Raw genomic sequence first — 25,032 nt, 5'->3', positions numbered from 1 at the left:
GTGTATAGATTTTTTTTGGAACTTTATGTGTTTAATTTTTTTTTTTATTTTTTATTTTTTTTTGAGAAACCAAGTAAAAATAGCATTTTATGTTTAAATACCTAAAAGTTATTTTAAATTCGTTTTATTTTAAGCGACAGGTATAGAAGTTTGTACCGTTTTGTAACTATTCGTTTTAAACCGAAAAACTAAACGCTGATGCTTAAATTAAATTTCAATGCTTTATTTATTATATAATCGAAATAAACGATATAGACGATATAGACGATATAAAGACCATAAACTCAACAAATTTATAAAGATCTGTAACTATTAAATGTGAATTAAATTTTTAACAGAGTGCTTTTTTTTGCGCGTAGAGTCCTTCCCCTGGCTGAGGCAATTCGAGTTTCGATTAAAACTCACTCACTAAAAGTGTAAAATTAATTTATTTAAATTATAAACTTCACTAATGAAATGTATCCTCGGTAGTATAGTGGTAAGTATCCCCGCCTGTCACGCGGGAGACCGGGGTTCGATTCCCCGCCGGGGAGAATAACTTTAGCGTTCTTTTTTTTTTCTTGTTTTTGTTAAAATTCATAGAAAAAAAGCGAAAATAATCTTAGTTTTGATTATTATTACTTTAAGATTATTATTGTTTATTTACTAAATACCTTACACAATTATTGCTCTGAAACTTTTCAGTGGTAATACGTATTCCAGTGTACACAGGCTAGAAGTCACATTTTTGAGAAATGAAAGCTGATGAGTTTTTCTGCAAGATTCGGCGATCAAAAAAACTTTAATGGAATAACTGTCAATCTAAATAAGGGCAATTATAACATTTATTTAGGTGAAAATTTCCTATGAAATTTTTCCCCTGAAAATTTCCTACGCTCCACCGGTGGGGCGCGCGCCCCAAGTAGGAAATCACTGGTTTAACAGATACACCTGCCAGTTCATCATGTTTCATATGTAAAATTTGGCCACGTTTTTGTTGTTTCGTCACACTGTGCGCCGAACCTTTGAAGCTAAGACTATTAAGCACAAATTGATTTTTTTTGTTACTTTACAGTTTTATAATTTTTTAGTTTCCAAATATCCAATTTTTAATATGAAACTGTAATAAGAAACAGTTTCCCCAAATTAATTGTAGATATAGTGTTTCATTTTTTTTTTTTCCATCTCGTTGCTATTGCCGCCTGGAAATTTTCTAAGCTCCACCGGTGAGGCACGCGCCCCACGTTGGTAATCACTGTGTTAAACAGTGTGCCACTTTCCCGTTTATCATTATTAAATGAATGAATGAAGATGATAACGATTGTGATTTTTATTAGACGAAGATGATAACGATTGTGATTTGACGTCCATGAATTTCGACCATAGTTGATTAAAGTTTTGTTATTTGATTTTTTATATTGTTTGTTACCTCCTTTGTTTTTTATTTAGTTTTTGCCGTGTATTTAAACGATGTCGATTTTTCCAAAAGAACTTCCAACCTTTTAAACTGGATGATGATGGTCCTGGCATATACCGTCTTTCTTGAAGTCTTAACAAGACCATTGAAGTACTCATCAGAAAATCCTTTAATGATTTTTTTACTAATTTTTACTTTTTGTCTTGAGGATCTATCACATCCCTATTTTGATATTAAAAGCAAATTAGTGTTTTGTAGTTTCTGCATATTCTCCTTTGATTTGCCAATATACAACTCCTTTTTGGTTTGTTTTTAGTTATAAGTTTTTGAACTTGGAATTTTCAACTTTTGCTTTGCCTACATAAAATAATAGATAATATAATGTATGAAGTTAGTGGAATTTTATTTTCTACAATCACTGAGACCAGCAAAAAAAAAAATTACTTGTTCAAATTTGAGTTTATGTGGTACAAATAAAAAGTATTAGGTGGGTAATGTTACAAGTTCCATTTCTTAAGCAATTGACTGTTTTTTGTAAAAGCAACAAGCTCATGCTTGCTTACATCATTACAAAACCACCTGCAACACTAACAAAACCAACTGAAAAATAACAAAAATAAAACCAATTACTTAAACGTAATAGATAAAATTCTTCAAATACCATAACAAGTTGATTTACACAGGAACTAATATGAAATATATTTAAACAGCGGGTATGTCAAAGAATATTTGAAATTGAAACAGTATTGGACAGGCCTATTGATACAGAAACTATTGACGCTCCTACAATTAACCAAAAAAATAATTTCTATAATAAAACCAGGCTGCCGATGTTTTGCTTTTGAGAACCGTAAAGTTAGTTAACTCAAGTTGGCGAATATTAGGATTTGTCGCATACTTTTGTACTTTCAACTTCAAATTAGAGCACTTTCCATTAATTTTGAGACATATGCTTTTATACTATTCTTAATCAGCATAAAATTCTCCATCAGAATCAATTATAAAATAAAAATAAAAAAAAAGGGGGGGGGGGGGTGAAAGTCAAGTAGCCCCATTAATCCATTAGTATAGTCCAAGACTTACAGTCTGATCACTTTCATCTTCTAAATCCCTCCAAGACGAAAAATCAATAATTATAGCAACATTTCGAACGAAATTGTTGGTATTTTATGCAAACCCTTGTTTTATAACCTTTACAAAACATCAGGTAAGTCCTCTGGTTACGATGTATAGCATATAGTTGTTAAGTGAAACGATGATGCCCAATTATGGAACCCACAATCAAATCTTTTTCTGAAGCTAAACCATTAAAAAAAAATAGCAGAAATGAATTTCAAGAATAACTCTTTTTAAAAATTTGATAAAAAGACTATGACGGTTCAAAAACAAGTAATCTTTCATGTAAAAAAAACCTTTATTGAAACATTTTATGTTTCCGATACAGCAACTCGGTTGTTGCGAACTAAGTTGATTGGGGGAGATGAAGAACGTCGAGTTGACTATTTCTTCTTGTTTTGTTGTGGTGCCGTCTACGATGATTTCGGAGGGAAGATAAAAAGGATTCGAAGAAAATTGAGGATATCTTATTGCAAGCATTTTCTTTGGATGCTTACGCAGCATATGAGTTGTTTACGAAGCGGAAGATGAGCGATGAGAGTAGAGTGGACGTTTTATTGGAGGATCTAAAATGCTCCGTGTGTTTGGCGAAGCTGTCAGACAAGTTGGTGCGTCTAGCGTTTGTCTTTGAATTTCCAGAAGCAGTTTCTTTTAGATTTAGGTTAGACATAGATGACTCCCTTTCGGTCTTGCGACAGACATCAACAGGGTGAAGATCAAGCCCGACACAGAAAATAAAAACACCGACACCAGCGATAAAAAGACCGATACCGGTGTTAAAATGTCAGACATAAATGTCAGACGGTGTTAAAATGTCAGGCTAGCACCAGGCAGAATTCAATGCCTTAATCATGGCATGTTCGGTGGTTGCCCTGTTGGGTCTCACTGTTTGATACGTCGCGCACTGAATCAGAAAAGTATTTTTGTCCATCTTGAGAGTGGCCATAAAGGTTGCATCTCTCGAACACGAGTATAGCTTATATTATGCTAAGGCAATCGGACTGTTATCAGCCTCATGGAATTTAAAGTTTATTTGGTCTATGCAATTTTCAGGTTTCAGTATTTTCTGTCACTGCTTATCGTGTGTAAAATAGTGTGTTAAATAGTGTGTAACCGATGGTTTCTCATGGCTTGGATGAAACCACTGATCTAATTGGAGAAGAATAATATCCGTCATGTAATTGGAGAAGAATAATATCCGTCATGTAACTAACACACAGAGTCCGGAGTGAGACTCTACCCGGCGTTGCCAAACGTTATAAGCGTGCCTTCCATAACACCATTTATACCATCCTTAATCTCTTCTACCTCTGAAGCTACCAATGAGCCTATCTCTTAGGCTACTTCGGTGAGCTAGCCCTATCTCAGCGGGGTGGTCTAAAACCCCCACACTACTACTAATGAAGTATTGATGGAAATCTAGTTGTCTCGATTGAGTGGCTCGTAATTAGCAACTTTCTCATCCTCACGCGTGCTCAGATAGTCCTCTGATCTCTGGTACGGGCAGGTCATGTTGATGACAGTTATTTCACTGTCATCTCTTACACTTTTTTCTTAGTACTTCTTTCGCCCCAAACACGTCTGCTTGGCCCGGCATTAGGTCTAAACTATTGGCGAGTTTATCGCAGAGCATGTTGTGACGCCAAGAGAATGCGTCTTCGCTAGTATGGCATCCGGCCAAGTTGTGATCATCAGTCTCTGTTGTAGTTCCACACCGCCGACATGTTTTGGGAACTTGATTAGACATGCCTCGGGTAAGATTGATCTTCGTGGGTATGGTACCGGACATGGCTTTCCAAATCAGAATCTTGTAGCCTGACTTCAAGTTAGAATCCGTCATCCTGGCTCTGCTGACCGAGTTAGACGCCGCGATAGTTGTGAGAACAGAACTCGTTGGTAGTTCTAACAAGGTTTTCCACTTTCTTGACTTCTCGCAGCTGCTTGGTCTACCTATTGTAGGCCTGCTCTATTCCACAAGATTCTGTTTTTCATTGCCAGTCCTGCACTGATCACTCGGACCACCCCGTCCTCCGACAATTTAAGAATTTAAAAAAAAAAAAAAAAATCAATTTGAACTCAGTTCTGTTAAAAAAGTTTATTTTACATTTCTAAAAGCAGCAATAAATAAGATGAATGAATCAGAATTACACAGGCCATACAACTCTTGGTAGCCACTTGTTCGATTCATCTCGGAAGAACAGTCCTTTAGCGTTCCCTTAAACAAGAAAGTAAGAAAATATATCTACTGTTAGTTAAGAAGCAGAAAACTTCCGAATTTAGATACTGAATTCAGGTCTAAATTATCTGCAAATTATCTTTAAAACTATATTTCATTAGGCTTAAATCGTAGCACAATTGGAATTGAAAACCTCGTAATTTAAATCATCAATTTTAAATCTCACCCATCCATTGATGTGGTCCGAGAACGAAAATCTGTTCTTTGTCACCTTCTAAACTCTTCCAAGCATTTAAATCTATATATTTAGTAATGTTTTGAACAAAATCGTTGTTAGTTAACGCAAACCAACGTTTATGATCTTTGTGGAGCATCAGAAAAGTTTTCTGGTTGCGATGTAAAGCATACAGTTCGTTGGTTAGAGAGTGATGTCCGAGTACGGAACCAACAATTAAATCCATGTCTTAAAAGTAAACCGGCTGATAAAAATGATGTTCACTGAAAATAGTGTTCTTTCGACAAAAATCAATAATTATTCCATATTTGTTTGCATATATTTTTGAAATAAATGTATGCAAACAAATAAGGAATAATTGTTGATGAAAAAAAGCATTGTTCCTTGTTTGTTTGCATATATTATTGAAAAACTATGTTATATATATAGTTAAAAAAAACTTAAACTTGCTCACCAGACCATTGTTCACCTCGATTAATCGACCAGTAACAAGCTGTTTTTGTTCTGTTAATATTTGAAATAAAGTTGAAAAATATTCGCTTACTTTTTTTTTTTTTTTTTTTTCATAAGAGATTAAAACAAATGGCACATACCTAACGAAATGCTGATTCATGCAAACATATACATGAGAATGTTTTGCATCCCAGTATATTCCTCGACCGTAACTCTCTAAAGCAAAAAAGAAACAACACTTTAAAAAATTCATTATCTTGAATGAAAAGCTACTGTTTGGTCAATTCATGATTATTGCGGTGTTTTTATTATTTGAAAATTTGCGCTGTTCACATCTCTTTTCAGAAAGGGAAAAAAATGGGTATTGAAAATTTTATGTCTCACTACATTGAGAAAGTTCAGAATGCGAACAACTCATTTGGAGATCTCTGAGATCACCGAAAGAGCAACCAGCGAAAGCCAAGCTGAAATATGGTTCAAGTAGCTTAAATCGCACGGTATAAAATAAAAATGATTGATCCCTCAATACCTCAATCTTTAGCACCAAATGCTTTTTAAATTGTTTTTGTTGCCTCACGTAAGGTAATTTTCTAACTAATTGCTATAATTTTCTTTTTCAGTTTAATATTAAATATTTTTGATTTGTTTTAAAAAAGATTTTTAAATTTATTTATGCAGCGATATTTTGAACAAAATTGGCTCTTAATTTTTGTTAAATATGAAATTTTTAACAGATATTATTCAAGTGTTTTTTATAAACAATTTACTTTGCATTTGGTCCACATAATAAGGCTATATTTTAAAAAGATATAAGAAATCAATATTTGCAAATTTTTTGCCAACTTCAGCTTTTTTGGTTGAAATTAGCTAAAATCTGGTAGTTAGATCCAAACTATAACTGTGACTTATCGATGAACCATAGTTGAAATGTGAGCCTATTGTTAAAAACCTAAAAAGTTATCCTTCAATTTGTGATTTTTTTTTGCATGCAAGTGATGTAAATTTCATTGACTTAAGCATATCGTTTTTGACTGAAACATTTCAGATGAGGCTAAGGCCTAAAAAAAATCTCCAGATTGGAAAATGCTTGAAATACTCAGAAAACCTGCATAAAACAAAGAGTAAAGGTTGGCCAGCCTCACCTGGTTAATAGTGGTTGTTTTTGTATTATGTAAATGTGGAAATCGCGAAGACTTGAGAATAAATTTCGATATTTTGAAGTTTAGATTATTAAAACTATTTTGTTAGCGAATCTTCAACATTTGAATTAAAATTTCTTAGAATTTAAAGGATGCAATGAAATGGTATACTCGGTCAAGTTACAAACCGAATAGAACCCCAAAATTATTTCTAAAGAACAACCGGCTTTTTTGACTGCTAGTATTCTGACAAGAAATATATGTTTGATGCAATCAAACTGGAAGCTAGAAACCTGCAGAGAGTGCCACCCTGCAAGAGTACAAATTGCCTTTAAACTGAGTATTTATAGAAGACAATGTCCTGAAGCACATTCCAAATTTTTATATTATTTAGAAAAGATAAAGACTACTGTAAATCAAAATATCGAATTAGTATTTTTTAGCAAAAACAAGAAAATATTTTCAACTACCCATAACTTATTATTTTTAAAAATTCTATGTTTTCAATGGTTATGAACAGTTCGTTTCTGGGTAACTACCTATCAAATTACCCTGACTACAGAACCATAATTTTCAACTTTGCATAATTTTCAACCATAAACACAGAGGCCTTAAGAAATATTATAAGAAAAATCTTTTCTGCCAATTGGCACCAAAAAACTTTTAATATTTTAGCGACAACGTCGTGTAGAAGTTTTAGAAAAGGCAGTGATACTACAAATAGAGATTTAAAAGATCATAGATTAATATTTTGCAATACCGTAGAGGAAGAATTATTTAATCAATATGAAGACAAGATTTTTTGTTTTAGCATTTTGTGAGGTGGGAGAAATTCAGAAAAAACGAACACAAGATGACTCGTCAACCCTTCATATAAATAAATGATATAGCAAAAAGAATTAAGTTAAAAACAACAACTATGAAAAGATGTAAATACGGAGACTTAGTCAACCTGTCGTGTAAATAAATAATAAAGCGAAAAGAAGAAAAGTTAAAAACAACGACCGGAGAAGACCTAACCCTTTCACGATTAAACCTTATCCATTCCTAACCAAACAATCCCCACGCCATTAACCAAGATCCTATACCTCCCTAAACTCTAAACCTTACTACAGATATAAATTACAAGCAAACTAAAAGTTAAACCGAATAACAAACATTATATCGTTTAATTTAATTATTAAAAACGCCTCCCTCACAATATCAAAATCTGAGGCAGCTAGTGTTTGATATTGCAAAGTTGTATTTAAAAAGTGCTATGATGGTAAACTTCAAACATTGATTCAAACATTATTCAAACAGCTTCAAAGATGATTAATAACCGGAATACATCCCTTCAACTCAAATGCTTTTGAGGATTGGATGTTTACATCTTCTTTAACAAGTGATAAATGTGAAATAAGTAAGAAAAATGATTCAATCACCAGACTCTTTCAATACAACTATTAAAATAAAGCATACAAGAGTTGCTTTGTGTGCTTGAATATACTCCGGAAATTGAAGAAAAAAAGAGAACGAAAAAGTTGAACGATCAATCTTCTGTTAAGTTTTCGTTATCATTGATGCGTCAAAGTTAATTCAAAAGTAATTTCATTATAAGTTAATTTTATCATACTTTCATTTCCTCTAATTTTTTTTTAGGTTACTTAATTGATACATATACCTAATTTGCTTCATCGTATGGGTGCGCTAACCTACAAATATTTGATAACAAATTAATAAAAAAAATTGATCGTAATTATTTATAAGCGAAATTAAATATTATCATAATAAATCAGAGAGCAATATTATTAAGTTAAACCTGGAAGAGCAAGCAGATCATTTGGAGTCTGTAGTGTTTTAACACCCTTGTTCTGAACCTCTTTTCTGTATGCTTTAAATATTATCGAAGAGTTTCCATCTGCCTTTTGAAACTGAATTTTTACTGGGACATCCAAAATAAATACTTCTGCATTTAGCAAATTATTTAAAGTTATGCTAATACTGTGAATGATAGATGTGTTAAAAGCGAAGTCTCCATCATACTATATCAAATAAAAAAAAGTAAAAAATAACTTGTGAATTTAGAATAAAAATAAAAGGAATATTTATTTAAAAACTATCATCTGTAGCGAAATCTAATAACTGCAAACTGATAACATTTTAAATAACTTGATCCATACATTTGAAAATTCAATATATTGTAATTTTATAATATTTAATATATTGTAATTTTATAATATTTAATATATTGTAATTTTATAATATTTAAAAAAATTATTGAAGATTCAATCACAAACAAATTAGATTTATTGAGGTGTCAAACTCAACAACAAAATTTTATAATATTTAACATATTAGATTATTAGTTGTTATTGAGGTGTTAAACTCATTAAATTTAATGAGCATTGGTGGTGATTTATTGGTGTTAAACTCAACAACAAAAAAATGAAACAGCTCGTGTGATGTGTTGTAAAGTCATTAATTTTAAGCAGAGTTTTATTTGTAAGAACATTTTTATTTTTAAATTAATTGCTTTCAAAAATAATAAAACAAAAAAGGGGAGAAAAAAACAAAAAAACAACGCAGATTTCATTAAAGACCATTTCTTTTTCATAGGTTACAGAAAGGAAGGTTTTTTTCTTGTAATGAACTAAACACTGTGGAAAAGTTGCAGAAAAAAAGATGCAGTTTTTAGTGAAGATAATTTTTTTTTGCTAGGCAACAGATAGGTTGGTTTTTACTTCCAATGTACACTGCGGAAAGTGATGATTTTCTAAGCTGTTGAATAGTTTCATTTTTATACATCACCTGTTGATACACAATATTGTTTCAAAGATGGTTCTTCTTTTGACACAATATTAACTGACCAAAATAGTTAGTGGGATGTTGAATTAGGCCCACACGGTTAAGAATTTGTTCGGTTGAAACTATCCATTCGATCTTAAGCCTAGAACCCTAAATTCTGTTTTTTCCGGTTCGGTTGAAACTTATTTTATCGGTTCGATTTCGATGAAAAGTAAAACAAATATTTAGAGACCATTTGTTGAATACATCTTAAATCAATTCCACATATTCAAAAACCAACTAAAGTTTAATTTAGTTTTTTCCAATCTTTTCTTTAAAAAAATCAATCTTCTTAACTAGGTCAATAGCCACAGTAGTTCTTTTGGCAGTGACGACTCAATCGGCAAAAGAGAAAGCTCTCTCATCGGAGAACTACGCCCTGAAATTTGCTTGAGTTATTTTCTAAGCAGATCATGGTGATTAAGTTTAGATTTTTTTGTTACGGAAGGAGAATACCTTTCTTGCAGTTCTCCTACCAGCATTTTAACAAATATTCTTTTTGGTTTGTGCCTGTGATGTTTCGAGGGTAAGAGCAAGAAATTGAGCTCTGTTGGCTTTTTGTCAGCTGATAAAGTTAATGATATATTGTAAACTTTTTCAAGAAAGGGAGTACAGTATTCTAATGTCTTCCATTTATCATCTTAGGGGAATGAAAAGTCAAATTTGTCTTTTTTTTTCGCATGTACTCAGAAATCAATCGTGTTATACAAGGATCAACTTCCTTGGCTTAATACCAAGTTCTTCACGCGCATCTGATATCATGGTTATAGAGAGACCACTGCTGTGTTTATTATGCTAGATCCGTGCAATTTTTTTTTTTAACTTCATAAAATTCATTTGAATTCTTGATTGCTATAAGTATAAGTAACAAGATAGTGTTATTGTTGTAGCGCGATTACGAGATAACTTCGTCACTTTCTTTAGCAGCTAAAAAAATGTTATTGACACTGTTGTTAATCTAGCTTAGTGCATTTCTTCGTTTAAGCTTAAACTTGCAATAAAAGAGTCCAGGTTTTTTTACAATTGCTTACCCTGCGTCTGCCAGTGAATTGTATGCAAGCAATGATAAAATTTACCATATTAAAATCTGAATTAATGTTGTGAAGCGTGAGACTCATGTACAAACAAATGGATTCGGTTTGTCCAAAAATCACAAATTTGTAGAAGAAATCAAAATCTATCAAAAAAGTAACAACGGTTACTTCGGAAAAGTCTTCGTCGAATTCTTTTTATAATCCCTCTTTTATACTTTTGTAAAAGCTTGGAAGTTTTTGTCGTGTAAATGTTGATGCAAACTTGGCAGTGAATTTGTCATTCACTTCGTCTTGAAATTCCGGAGCTCGTTCTTTATCTAAAATTTCAAGTGGTAGATCAAGCTTACGAACTTTGCTTAGAGTTATTCAAACTTCAATTGATTTATGTAATTCCGTTGCGGATAGTTCTAGAACATTTAATGACGTTATGGATTTAATAGTTTTAATAGTTTTTACCAATGAAAACCGAAGAATTGTAAATATGTGTTTGCGGTTATTTACGACGGTTTTTGAAGGATATTTTAGGAAAAGTATACGGTATGAAGGAAGGAGAAAATTTGTAAAAGAAAGTTTTAGTGAGCAGAGAAGATTATTGCTATTTATTGATTTGTTGATTGCGAGAAAAAAACTACAATTTGGATTGTTTAAGTAATATCTCTGCTTTTCGATTAAGAAGTCATCAATTAATATTATTTTAGCCCTTTTTTGTTTCTTCTTCTTTATCAAATGTTCGTTTCTAGGATACCTCAATCTCGGTCTCCTTTAATGGATTTACTGCCGGAACAAAGACAAATACATAATTTTTTGTCCAGAAACGCATCAGAAGTTGTTGTAGCTTTGACAGACCACATCAAAGCAAATATGTTGAAAGTGTGTGTTATGAAGCATGTAGTCTTTCTTGCCATAGACATACTCATCAGTATGTCTATGGCAAGAAAGTAACAAAAACTTGGGTAACAACTATATGACAAAGTATAAACATCAGAAAATGTTGCTTAAACAAGCAACTTAATTATACAAGATATTACAAAAAAAAGTAGAAATACAAAAACGATTCTCACTTAAAATACTATTTCCTAATTAATTCATTTTACCGTGCCTTTATCATCATAATTTTGAAGCATTTGTAATATGTAACATTTTCAAAGCTGTTAAGAAAACAAAAGAAGATATTCACGTATTGTGATCTTTTGCATATTTATGCATATATAGTTTTTTCGAAAATGATATTTTAAGGAGTAATAGAACATAGAAAATCAGATGGTGGTATTGTTTTGATGAAAATTCATGCTCTTTCATTTTATTATTTGAGAGTCATACCCATTTTTTGAATTGTTTTTTTTTTTACATATTGGTTAATCATCCATCATTCATCATAAATGGATTTCATTGGTCAATCTGCAGCAAAAAAAAGTATTAACATGTTGGTTGTAAAGTTTAGACATAAAAACAAATGATTTCGAATTAATAAAAAAATGGATTTGTTGATACGCTGCCAAACTTCTTCTTTTAATTAGATAATAAGCTTTCATACAGAAAGCTTATTATCGAACTATGCAATAGACAAATATTATTGACCATCGCCTATTTTAAATATAAAACGACTATGTTAAGTCACTCCATATCAAGAGGTGACTTAACATAGTCGTTTTAACGGGGTATAAAATTATCCTAAACCATACTGGACTAGTTTAAAATGAAAGTGAGCGGAAACTAAGAAGACAAGGCATAGATTATGTCAAAAAAAGGTTATAAAACTTACCGTATATTTCTCTTTGTTTATTTTGTTTCTTATAAATCCCAAAGAAGAACTTTCTGATGATAGCAAAGTAAAAGGTGGAAGAAAGTATTCAAAGGTGACATTATGAGCATATTGGTTTGAAAGATTGGTGTAAAACACTTGCAATGTCAAAACCAACAAACTTCTAAAAATAATTGTATAAGTGAATATAAAACATAAGGAGTAAACCTTGCATAAGTCATCAAAATTGCATTACAAATGTCTTGTAATAAATGTTGGAATTAAAAGAATAACATTTTGTAAAAGTTATTGCTGAAAACCAAATATAACTTAAAGAAATTTACAAAACAACATAGTGCAGAACTGGAAATTGTGATTTAAGACAAAATTTTGACTTTTACACCCTTAAAAAAAACTTTAGAATTTGTTTTCATCCATTCTGCTTCTAAGGCAAAACCCGTTTTAGAGTATAATTTTACTGATCTTTAAAGAGTTGATTGTATCCTTTTTATAATCAAAGATTACAAGGAAAACAAAATACGCTCTAAAAATTTAATAATTATGTGACTATTGGATATTGCTTCGACAATGTAGTTTGCAACAAACACATCGAGCAAATGACAATCATCTCTCTAAGCAATGCTTGTCTTTACAAATTTTCTTGTTCTTTTATACTGGATAGTTTTCCAAAAATATTTCTCAAAAACCATCATAAAAAACTCCTTACACATATTTAAACTATTTTGTTTTAACTGGTAACAACAATTAAAAATTATCAACTCCGTAATGTCATTATATGTTCTAATATCATATCAACTCCGTAATGCCATTATATGTTCTAATGTCATATCAACTCCGTAATGTCATTATATGTTCTAATGTCATATCAAATCCGTAATGTCATTATATGTTCTAATGTCATATCAACTCCGTAATGTCATTATATGTTTTAATGTCATATCAACTCCATAATGTCATTACGGAGTTGATATGACATTATAACATATAACACTTCACATTTTGTGGATTGAGCCAAATTTTAACACCAATTCAAAATCTTTCTTTATGTCTTTATTTGCCGGAAGATTCTCTTTTCTCAATCTTTAAAACACCAATTGGATATATTTTGTCCTTCAGGCTAACATCAATATACTGCTTATGGTAATGAAATTTTGGATCGTGCTGCTATTCTCTTAATTGTACGATGGTTTCTTTAAACAACTTCATTTCCTTTAAGATAATAATCAGCTTGAAACCTAAAACGCACTCCTCAAATATCAAGAAAACTTCCTGTTTCTGTAGTGTTAAATGTCGGCTCGTTGTCTGACATTATTTCAAACGGTTCTCCTTGTTCACTAAAGATAAGACAGAGTATTTGGACTATGGCAACACTTCCGTATGAGCTTGATAGTTGTCGCCACAAATTTGTATTTTGAATGTCCGCAATCAATTAGGTAACTCAGAAACTTTTTAGTACCATAATGCGTGATATCCACTGCCAATCTCTCTGTGTTTTCTTTAACATCTGTTATCTATTTTACCTACCGTATAGGCACTGAATCTATTGACTAACATGGTTCTCAATTTTTGATCACCTTTCAAACGTCGTTTTCAGTAATAGTTGGAATTTCTTTGCGAACAAAGTTTAACAATCAATTTACTCCAAAGTGTCCAGTCCATTGATGTATATCAGAAAATTGATTAGGTCTCTGCAACTGTATTTCCTACCAAACCATTCTGTTACTAAGCCACAGTCATTTTGTTGAGTCAACTGCTGCGAACTCTTGTTTATGTGTCAGTTAAATTATCATCCGAAGGAGCAAGTTTTACATTAGTATTCACATTGTATTCTTCAATTAGTTGTTTCAGCAAGCTTAGTCTTCTTTGAATCAATATTTCACCCATCGCTTTTAATCTCAGCCTTAATCTTCCAGTAAGGGCATCATAAGTCCAGTGGAATACTATCACAGAGTAGGTAAAAGCGGTGACTTTCTTCAGTTTCCACGTTAGAACCATTTTCATCCCTTGTATCACACCGCCTAATTCTGCCATGTTTATATGAATAACAGACCTTTCTTTTTGCAGACATGTTGCATCTTCTATAGTAGTTCCCCCAAATTGAATAAGAGTATTAATCGCTAAAAAACTTGCATCAACCCACACTTTTCCCTCATCACCATGCACATCACAATCACAACAAAAGGGCTCACACATTTCTACCTCAGCATAGACTTCTTGAAGTACACACTTCACATTCTCATCATTCTCATCTCAACCCTTTGTCAAACTAACGAATCTTCACTTCAGAGATTACAAATTACTTGTAACCAACCACCGACCGGCAAATGATCTACTTACAGTCAGCAAATTGAAATTACCACTCTTCTGGTTAATCTTTGCAAAATAGCATCAACTCGATTCCCTCTGGACTACATCAGTTTGTTACCAACTTTGCATACACATAATCCTAACACACGTACCCCATCCTCACCATTCTGATTATCTTCTTTACTCTCCAAACCATACTATAAAAAATGGCTTTGGACATAGTTGAGACCCACCACACTTTCCTCAACAAAAATTTTGTCAGAATAAGTGGATGTTCCACTCTTCACCAAATCGTTTTAATGCAATTTGTCTTTTATTACCACATTTAAAACATCAAAAGATCTTCTGTGGAGACTTTTTTGCACGTGAACAGTTCTTTGCAATGTGGTTCAAATCTTTGTATTTGCAATAAAAGAGCATTTTTTGTGCCATGTTGTTGAGATAACAGCTTTCAATTACATTTACACGGTTCAATGCAACTCTTACTTTGGGTAACATAATATCGATCATGGCTCCAAATCTTCGGCTCAAAAATCATGACTTATTTCAAAACAACTTTTTCTTTGGACTGATATAGGTTGCATCTAGTATTTTGTTTCAGCTGTGAAGCAAATCGAACGGAGACCTTATTGGCTACCCTGCAAATGAGGACTCATTTGATTTTTGAGTGAGTGTTTCAACTGTGAAACACTCTCAAGTGACTTCTTTCACTTTTTAAAAATTTACCAACCTTCCAACTCACAGAAAAAGATGTCTTCTCAATTTTCTATTATAAACTTTAGTGGATACACTCTCGTTGGTGTTGAATTACTTGTTGCAGTTGTTTTTAGATTGAAAATATTGAAAACTTTTAGAAAAGTTACTTTATCAAATTTTTGATGGACAAATTTTAACAAAGCCACTTTGTTTAAAAGTTTTTTTCCCAAATTGCCGGAGTTGAACGCGTAAAGAAATGTTGGGCATAGAAAAAGCTTTGCATCAATAACATTTTTATCAAAAAAGCTAAAGGATGACAATTTATCCAAAAATCATTCACCATTAATGGAAAAAATGTGTTACAAAATAAATGAGGTTCCAAAATGTTTCATTTTCAGCTATTTTTTAGGAGACAATATCTTTTACCATATTAAAAGTTTACCATATCTAATTCACTTTATGGGAAGAAAAATGGTGATATTGGGGAAGATCAAAATACTCTTATTTACTACAATGACATCCGTAGGGACTTTAAAAGTGTAAAAAGCATTTAAAAAACATTTATAAAAATGCTACCTTTTTGCTTATAGACCAAGCATTTTTTCAAGTTTTGTAAATGTATTTCATTGACTTTATATTGACATATCAATATAATAAAATGAATTGTAAATAAGTTTTATAGTAATTGAAAGAAAGCATTTTAGAATAAGTTTTTAAAATGTGCTAGAATTAGAATCTGATTATAATTGCAAATTGAAAAACAACAGATTGGCTTCCAAAAAATAAAAATAATTCTTTTTGGCTAACTTGGTCACATATTACTGTTCTGTGTATGCTTAAAAAAAGAGGTTAAATAAACAAAAATATTTAAAAACAAAAAATTATATGTAAACATTTGAAAAACACTTTTATACTTATATTAAAGAGAATTACTTACCCATTAATTGAACCTTCGTAATTTATGGCTAATTGTGTTTTGCAATACGTTAGATTATCAGTGATTTCTATTAAAAATATTTTAAGATTTAATACTATTTAAAATAAACATGTTAGAATGTTAAAAATTTAATTATATGTGTATGTACATAAGGGGAAGTAGCTCTGAGAATATTTTAAAAACTCAAGTACATACCGAACTAAAGTGGGAGCAAACATTAAAAATTATTCTAATTTTTTTAGGTCAGTAAGATGATTTTCATGGCCCACTCGAGAGCAAAGTTAATAAAAAATTTTTCTTTAAAATAAGATTTTCTTTAAAATAATAATTTTGAAAATACCTTTAAATTTTTTTTTTCTTATCTATATTTTGACTTTAAAAAGGTATATCATCAGGTTTTTTACCTTTTTTTTTAGACAAAACAATCTTTAAAAGAAAAAGAAATGAAAATCTTAAACCAATGTTAAAAAGCTTTCTAAAAAATTAGAAAAAGTTTTTGGTTTTCAAATTACATAATTAATCTTACTGATAAGTCAGGCCCAGCAGATACTGAAAAGAAAATAAAAAACATAATGCATTGATCTCAATAAGAAATTTACCATTTTAAAACATCTTTAGAAATATCATCAACATAAAAACTTACAGTTTAGCATTTTAAATTGAGCAATAAGTTCTCTTTTATCCCCTTAGTCCAGCAAATTTGCTATTCCAATTTCTTGAGTAAAGCTATGTTTTCTGACAGTTTTGTACTTGTAATCTAACTTTTTCTCACACTTGGAACTTCAAATGTTGACCTTACTTTGGCTACACAATAGCCGGTTCTGCTTCTTATCACCTTTTTCATATCTATGTACAAACTGTTGCATCATTTCAGCAACTCGTTCAGAATGATTATTGAAAACATAAAACTGGTAGGGGACAGTTTTTTTTATGGAAAAAGACATTTAAAAATTGTGATACTGTGTTTGTTGCAAGAAAACAACAGATATGGGATAAAAGTGACAACCCGTCTCTCATTCTCTGATCATCCAACCCTATCATTGAGAACAATAGATAAAATTGCTGCTTTTTTTTTTAATAAATATATTTTTATCCAGAACCTATCCTGTTCTCTTTAGCCCTTAATTCACAGAAGTGAACTAGTCTAAGTTTAATCATTTGATGCTCACTAGCTGTAAAATCAAGACAACAATATTTCTATTATAGTTATATACTTCTTTTTTCTCTCTTTCTGCTTATATGTAGTTGTACAATTTATATACATTTTCATAATTCTCTAGGACGTAATTTTTTACGCAATTGTTCCAAAATAAGTACAAGGAAATATAACAATAAGCTATTACAATACAGGCTAGTAAAAGAAGTTATTTGCCTACTTTTTTTACAATCCTAACAAGTGATTCTTTGTTAAAACCAGTGTTGCTCGGAGTTGCATCAAAACATAGATCTCATTCTTTTTAATTTTAAAATTATACTAAAAAAACCCACATTTTTTTTTGTCCTATGATCTTAAACTAAAGTGTCCTTCTTGGCTTTCCGAAAAACTTAAACCCTCAAACTGGTCTTTATCTAAATGTTTTTGTCCCTCCTATTTTTGGTTTTTCAAATTTGTACAACCAATCCAAAACAGACTCTTCAAAAATGTAGTAAAATCCCCTTGATTTTTCTAGCATTTAGCTGTTCTCCTGCATTTTTTTTTTTTTGCTCAAATATAAATACTACTTCTCCATCTTCATGAGGTTCTTAACTATATTCTTAACAAACATTATTTCAAATCCTGCTTTTACCCAAGGTGTTATAACCTTAAATGCATTCTCAGATTCCTTTATGTTTTTTTTATAAAATTGAGTCTGGTTTGAAGAGCATGAAAGGATTGCAGACTTTTTAGAACTATTCAAAAGTAATAATTCTAAGAATATTCATTCCACTAGGGAGTAAAAAGTCATAACAAATAACTTAAATTCAAAACATTAACTTTTTTTATATTTTTAAATATTTTTAACAAAAGTTAAAATTCAAAATTTAAAGTTTGTATATTTTAAAAGAGATATTTACTTGTGAGTCATTTATAAATATAAAGTTTGATTTTTCTTGATAAGAGAACTTTCAGCTGGCCTTTATCTTTTTTAATTTCTTTTTCATTTAATATTCCTTTATCTAATATTTCATTTAATTTCATTTAATATTCAGTCAAAGTAACCTGTAACTAATTTCACATTCCTATATAATTTCATTTCATATTTTGAATAAATAACCAATGCCCAACTAAATACAGTTATTTAAAAATTGCATAGCATTAGGAATTAAAATTAAATGTAGAAAAAAACTGTGAGAAAATAAAGTTCCCAGTGCAAAAATATCTGAGTAATTAGTAAGAAGTATGTGTACTGTATGCACTCTTTCACATGTACTACTTTTAATAAAGCATTTTTAAACATTTGGATTACAAAAAACTAATTTAAATTAATTTTTGCATAACAGAAGCTTGCTTCTTTAATTCTCATAGTGCTTAACCCAAAAAAAAGTAAAAACTTGTTTAATACGATTGTTAATTAAAAATATAGATTATAAATGACAAAGAAAAAGGAATTTTTTAAATATAATTTCATTAGATTTAGGATTACACCTTGAATTTGCTCTATTTTTCCAATTTTGAACGGCAAGCTTTTGCCATTATTACTCTTGAAGGGGGTATAAAAAGATATATGATTAGCGTGAAAAAATTTTTAATGAGTTTTAGCTTATTTTTTCCAACTTTGGTTTTCAAATACTCCTCAAATGACCGCAACTAATGTGCATGCTCCAAAAAATTAACAAAGAAGTGTAAAACTTTACAAACTGACATACCAATACACTTTTGACCATCAGTACTTAATGTCCAGCATTCACTGCAGCATTTATAGCTGCCTTCTGTGTTAAAGCAACTACTTTTAACCAACAAACATTGATAAGATCCATCAGCACACTCATCAATATCTGATCAAAAATGTAAACTAAATCAGTTAAAAGAATAAAGTTTCATGAAGACTTACAATAAGAGAGTTTCCAGATATATATCTATTAGCTCAGATGTAACAAAAACAAAAGAGTGTTAAACAAATGGCTTTCAAAAAAGCTAGAAAAATCTAAAGAAAAAGGGTATTCCAATGTTAATTCAAAGTAAAATTCTAATTGTACAAAACAAATGGCTTTATTTAATGGTTTTTCATTTAAGTTTTTAATCTAGATAGTTCAAAAATAATTGATCCAATTAAAAAGTGGAATTTTTGACACTCCAAATCACAAATATTGTTTGATCGAAATTATCTTTAGACTGATTTTGTGGCATGCTTACAGTTATTATCTCAATAGATTTTTGGCTCTGCATGGGGAATAATTACATTGTGAATAATTTTCTTGAATCCAACTTGATCAAAAATATAGATTATACAGTAAATTAGACCAATTATATCATTTCTATAACTGTCTAAACTTTTTCTCTTTGTAAACTTCTGATTTTCAGTTAAACAGCTGAAAGTATCAACAGTCAGCAGCTAGCTATAGTTCAACTTATACAACTGATGTAATCTCTGATTACTAGAATATCATATATTAAGTTTAGGTTATTCAATAAGTCCAACAGCATAAAATTTGACTCATCACTCCAGAAATTATTTTTCCAGTTTTTTAACATCTAGTGAAGATGGCGTCTTACAAACTTGATTGTCAATCTAATTCTTATAAAAAAAACCAATGGTTTCTTAACAATTAACCTCCAAAACACAACTCCAGCACTCCACTGATTTTGTATTTTTTTCTTAATTCTACAACCAATTGAGTTGCTGAGTTTTTTTGGTCTTCTTAAGAATATATAGCTTAAATATTACTTCAAAATTATTTTGATAAAATAAAGAGTGAAAAATTGAATGTAAATTACTCTAGAAATTTACAAAAGTTATGACATAACACCACAATGGTATGTGCAATTTTTGTTTTAAAATTTTGCAAGACGTGAAGTACCACAAGAAAAATAACAAATAAAAAGCAATAGTAGTACCAACAGCTCCCTACTATAAAATTTCTATCAAACTCAATTTCTACATTTCAAAGTTCTAAAGCAAAAACTGGTAAAAGAAGAGGTGGTCATAACTTTTTTTTTCATTAAATTACAAATAGCAAAAATTAAATACTTGTATTTGCTGAACATTTAAACTCGTTTTCAATATTGATTGCTAATTTTATAAAGTTATAATCACTTTTTTAATTAATATAATTTTATTGAATTTTACTTTTTAAATTTTAAAATAGATGAATATGCTTTCTTTCATTAAAGTTCTTTTATCAATATTTGTTGAAAGTTCAATATTTGTCAACTTTAAAATGTAGTTTGTATACTAAAGTCGAATCTAGTAATCAATATCTTAATAAATTTAGAAACTACTTATGATTTCAACAAGTAGTATCCAAGGGAGTTTTAAATAATTTAACACCTGACTTTTTTTCTTGAAAAGCAGAAAATACACTTTTGCATAGTGGAATACACCAATTAGCTCCACTTCCTCATTTGTGGCTTTTTGCTGTATTCCACAATGCAAATCAACTTTTTAAACTTTACTTAATCTAGAACAAGCAAAGTAACTCATTTTAATAATAATATCAAAAACTGCCATATTCTAATGTTTAGGTATTTTCATCACCCAAAAAATTTAAATCATTTTTAAAAAATGCATCATAGAAATGTGGGATAAATCTATTGTCTTGAATTTCATTACTTAGCTTTACTTAGTATTGCTTTGTTTATATTGCAATAATTTTATTTTGCAAGTTTAACTTAAAAATGTAAAAATATTTAACTCTTTTATTGAGGATATTTCCACATTATAGACACAGCAGAAACACCATACATATGTAAAACAAAAGAAGAACTTCTTATTTGGTGGTAATAGCAAACAAAAATTTAGTTGTCTCAATCTTTCTAAGCCTTAGTCTTATAGCCACATGTAATCTATAAGTAAAAATTCTCATTTTATTGTTCTCAGATATTAAATGCTGTAATGTTAACACTACCTGACTTTCCCCCTCTGACAGTTAGGTCATAAAGTAAAGGCCCAGGGACTTCCTTGATGAAAACTGGTTATGTTAAATATTCTGATCATGTTAAATAGTTCTTATTAGAATTAGGCCTGGAGAACAGCGAAAAGCTTTAAAAGTAGTTCCAAGAACAATGAGTTCTTGGAAAAAATAAAAATTCTTTGACAGCCAGCTTTGATTGTGTGGATCAAGAAAAAAATCAAAGTTCTTAAACAACCAGGTTTGATTGTATGGATCAAGAAATCATCTTTACCTAATTCTTTACTTGAATAAGGCTAACTTTGAGAACAGCTAAATAGCTACATTTGTCCAAGATAATTTCTTGATCCACACAATCAAAGCTGGCTGTCAAAGAATTTTGATTTTGGGCTTAAATATATTAGAAGTCTCTTAGACATCTCAATTAGGATTTGAGATCAGAGCCTGTAACTGTCAACATCATAACATACACTGCATCAGTGTTGCCATCTCCAAACTGTTTTCTCATTTGAGTCTAACAACAGGTATGTAAAACTCATATAGGCATTAGATCCGGATTTTATGCTTTTTTCTTATGGTTCGAACTGAAGATCCCATCAAAAGAGGTTACAATTATTAAGTAGTGAATGCACATGCAAGTTTCAAAGTAGTGTTGAAACAATAATTTTAATAATAAAATGAAGTTATGCAGTTGGAAAATTGTCTTAATATTCTAATTAAATGATTCGATTAATTTGTGAAAAAATAAATAAATTTTATAAAAAGAATTAAGAACATGAAAATGATAAATGAGGATAATATTAAGCAATATATACAAGAAAAACTAGTTCACAGATTTTGTGATCAGTAAGAGGAAGCTATATATAACTGTGACGTGTAATTTGTAGCAATTTAATCTCCCAAAATCAATTACTAACATATTAAACAGTAACAAACAGTATTGAAAAGATGTAAATGCACAAACAAAGAAGAAATTGTAAAAAAAAAGTTTAAAAGATATGAAGGAAATGTTAGACATTAGATAATTGTCTGTTAAATGAGGGGAAGACAACTTAAAGTCATTCAGGACTTATAAAAGATACAAAAAACTTAGGAATTACATATTTGGATACACAGAAATAATCAATGATTAAAGCTAGAGAACAAAGAAAGTAAGAAGCATTTTATTCAACTTAAAGTTGAGTTTTCGTGTTTATTGATACCAATATCTGCTGGAAAAGAATATTACTATTACATACAGCAGGAAATATCAAATACAAAAAAATTATATGAGTAGTAGAAATAAATCAGAATAATTCCATTACACAAAACCTTGAGGTATCTCTACACCCAAATCTCCAATCCTTCAGACTTCCGAACCTGTAACACCATATCCTATAGCCTTAAAATTAGAGTAAAAAGAATAAGAAGAATTAGAAAGCAGTTTTACTAAGACCTGCTTCACGATACAGATAACTAGATAAATAAGTAAAGGAGTTGCATCATTACTGCATAGATATCCAAAGATTGCACTAAAATATGAAAACGTTAACAGAAACAAACACTGCAGATTTAATTATTCTTTAGTAAAAGTAGAATTTTTGTGACTTTTTATGACATCTTATCATAATTCATAGAATAAAACTTAAAAGAAACTTACTTAAAATTTGTTTGATATAAATAAAAGGTGTTGAATTTTGCTAATACATTTTCGCTTTAATGCTTAACTAAAAAAATTATTTAGTTAATCTTTATAGGAAGAAAAAGTAGTTAGTGATGAATATCTCTTACCTACGCATATATTCCCTTCTAACTTATAGCCGTTTTGACAGGTACAAATAGCACTGGTTCCATATTCATAAACACATATTTCATTTTTAGATGTTGTACAACTGGCTGTAGAGCATGACAGTTCTAAATAAGAAAGCAGAGTAAATATATTTAGTTACAAGATTATTTATGACATTAACTAATAAGAAACAATGTCTCTAAAAAAGATTGGAACTAAAAACTGAATCACTCACCTAGCCTGATGGGACTTAATAAATTGGATGAAATTGGTTGCACTAGTGTTTTGTTTGGCAGCATTACTCCAATACAAATATGATCATCTGCTGCTACCTCCAACAAAAGGCCTACAATATAGTAACTGTGATTTGCCTTCATATAAACTTCTGCTGATGTTTGCTCTGGGTAACTGGTAAAAGAAGCTAACAGACCAATAAACTCAGAAGGAATATTTATTTTAAAGTGTAATAGTAATTATCATCAAAATGCTTAGACTGGTTGTTGGACAATTGTGATTGTGACCTTGACAAAAACCACTTCACCATGAACAAAAAACTAAAAATTTTTTACAACTGTGCATGAAAATGTTTCAATTCTTTTTTAAATAAAAATGCTTCAATTCTTTTTTAAATAACTGAAACCATTTGAAGAAAAAAGTTCTTTTCCACAAATATGCTTTAGTTTTTTTATTATTTCAATTAGAAAACAAATTACTACCAAATCAAATTGAGTAACAAATAGTTTAGTAAAAGGTTCTAAGTATTTATTGGTTGAATAAAACTAAAGAAAAGATTTTGTTTTCTTATATTCAATGAAAACATATTGCCATTAGAAAGTTCAATAATATTTATTTTCAAACATTAAATATTTCCGTAACAAAAGCTGCAATTAAAGACGCCACTCTGCAGTTAATGATGCAAACCTGCTTGAGCATAATTATTGTAAACTAAAATCTAAATTAACTTTTTAATTACAGAACGAAGCAATTAGTTTGAAGCTTAAGATTGACCAATTATAGACTCAAGTTCATTAATAAGGAGATAAGGAAGTCATTTTGAAATATAGTTGGAGATGTTTTATAGTGTTCAAATTTACTAATTTGAATTCTAGAAAACTATGAATTCAGCATACTGCTAAGTTCAAAAGATTGAACAACAAACATTGCACTTTTAAATAATATGATATCAAATGATTAGCACATTTTAAAAGGATGTTATCCTATAATGAAAAATAGTACATTTTTCTTGGTACTGACATTTAAAAACTATAAAAATAAATTCTTTGCTATCCTCAAAATTTTCTTTTTTCCAGTACTGTTACTATTTATGGCTAATGAAATAATTTTTAAAAACATTTTGATAATAACATCAGTTAATATCAAACTGATATACTTTAAATGTTTCAGAATGCTAAACAAAGATTATAAAAGCAATTTCATTTTACAATTAAAATAATGGAAACTAAAAACTATTATATTTACATGTTCCATTGGTTGATTTTAGTAGTTTGACTTTGTACTATAATGAGGTTTAAGTTAGACGGATCATTATCTTTACTTAGATACAGTTCGCAGAAAGCATCACAGGTACTGTTGAAGGTGTAATTTCCAGTAAATGGTGCATGGAACCACCCGCGAATTCTTTCTCCATAATATTCTGCATAGTTTATAGTTTGACTAAATGTTTTGATTATTGCTGGTGAGGAAGAGGGATTCTTTGGAAAATTCTTATTGATTCTCAAAGCATTTAAAGGTGTTAAATTTATAGTATCATAAACTTCATGAAGTAACCCATTCTTGTCTAAAACAAAAGATGCAAAGTATAATGACTCTTTACCTTTATAACTTTAATATCTTTTGAACAAAAATGAAAATAGTTAACCTTCAAACATTACTTTTAAAAATAACTCTTGGAAGTATTTTTAAAGATAACACTATAATGGCAGCAATAATAATCCTAATAAGTTAGACTTACTTTGGCAAGTAATGTTGTGAAGGCAAGTGCAGATAGTATAATTAGAGTTTTCAAAAATACATTTCTCGGTTTTATTTTCAACGCAATTCACGGAAAGACAGGTAGCTGAAGTAAAAAAGTAAAAAATAGAATACTCATTTAACTGTTATTTCACAAATATGCAATA

General features: G+C 30.1%; 1 protein-coding gene and 1 non-coding gene across 7 annotated transcripts in view; one reads left to right on the top strand and one right to left on the bottom strand.

Moving 5' to 3' along the window:
- The first annotated feature begins 461 nt into the window (after positions 1-461).
- Positions 462-533, top strand: Trnad-guc (transfer RNA aspartic acid (anticodon GUC)). The gene has a single exon. It is a non-coding gene; the product is annotated as a tRNA-Asp (tRNA).
- Positions 534-4,581: 4,048 nt separating this feature from the next.
- The window catches only part of LOC149882195 (uncharacterized), a 30,439-nt gene continuing 9,988 nt past the window's right edge, over positions 4,582-25,032 (bottom strand). For 4 of the 6 annotated variants that reach the window (XM_090067276.1, XM_090067277.1, XM_090067279.1 and 1 more), the window contains 12 exons: positions 24,867-24,971; positions 24,374-24,692; positions 23,130-23,302; positions 22,897-23,019; positions 18,925-19,053; positions 16,078-16,144; positions 12,138-12,300; positions 8,317-8,539; positions 5,517-5,592; positions 5,378-5,427; positions 4,915-5,151; positions 4,582-4,727 (listed from right to left, as the gene is read on the bottom strand). In XM_090067276.1, the coding sequence (XP_089923402.1) occupies positions 4,657-4,727; positions 4,915-5,151; positions 5,378-5,427; positions 5,517-5,592; positions 8,317-8,539; positions 12,138-12,300; positions 16,078-16,144; positions 18,925-19,053; positions 22,897-23,019; positions 23,130-23,302; positions 24,374-24,692; positions 24,867-24,971 (1,736 nt within the window). In that variant the 3' untranslated portion in view covers positions 4,582-4,656. Of the gene's footprint in view, positions 4,728-4,914; positions 5,152-5,377; positions 5,428-5,516; positions 5,593-8,316; positions 8,540-12,137; positions 12,301-16,077; positions 16,145-18,924; positions 19,054-22,896; positions 23,020-23,129; positions 23,316-24,373; positions 24,693-24,866; positions 24,972-25,032 lie in introns of those variants that run through there. The other 2 variants (XM_090067282.1, XM_090067281.1) reach the window with 2 other exon arrangements.

The sequence above is a fragment of the Hydra viridissima genome, unplaced genomic scaffold (genome assembly GCF_058129835.1).
Source record: "Hydra viridissima isolate aposymbiotic clone 2 unplaced genomic scaffold, HvirCarnegie_v1 scaffold_11, whole genome shotgun sequence".
In the NCBI taxonomy this organism is placed as follows: Eukaryota; Metazoa; Cnidaria; class Hydrozoa; order Anthoathecata; family Hydridae; genus Hydra; species Hydra viridissima.
Note: the sequence above shows the minus strand (reverse complement) of the source record. Positions and strands in the feature narration are given on the sequence as shown.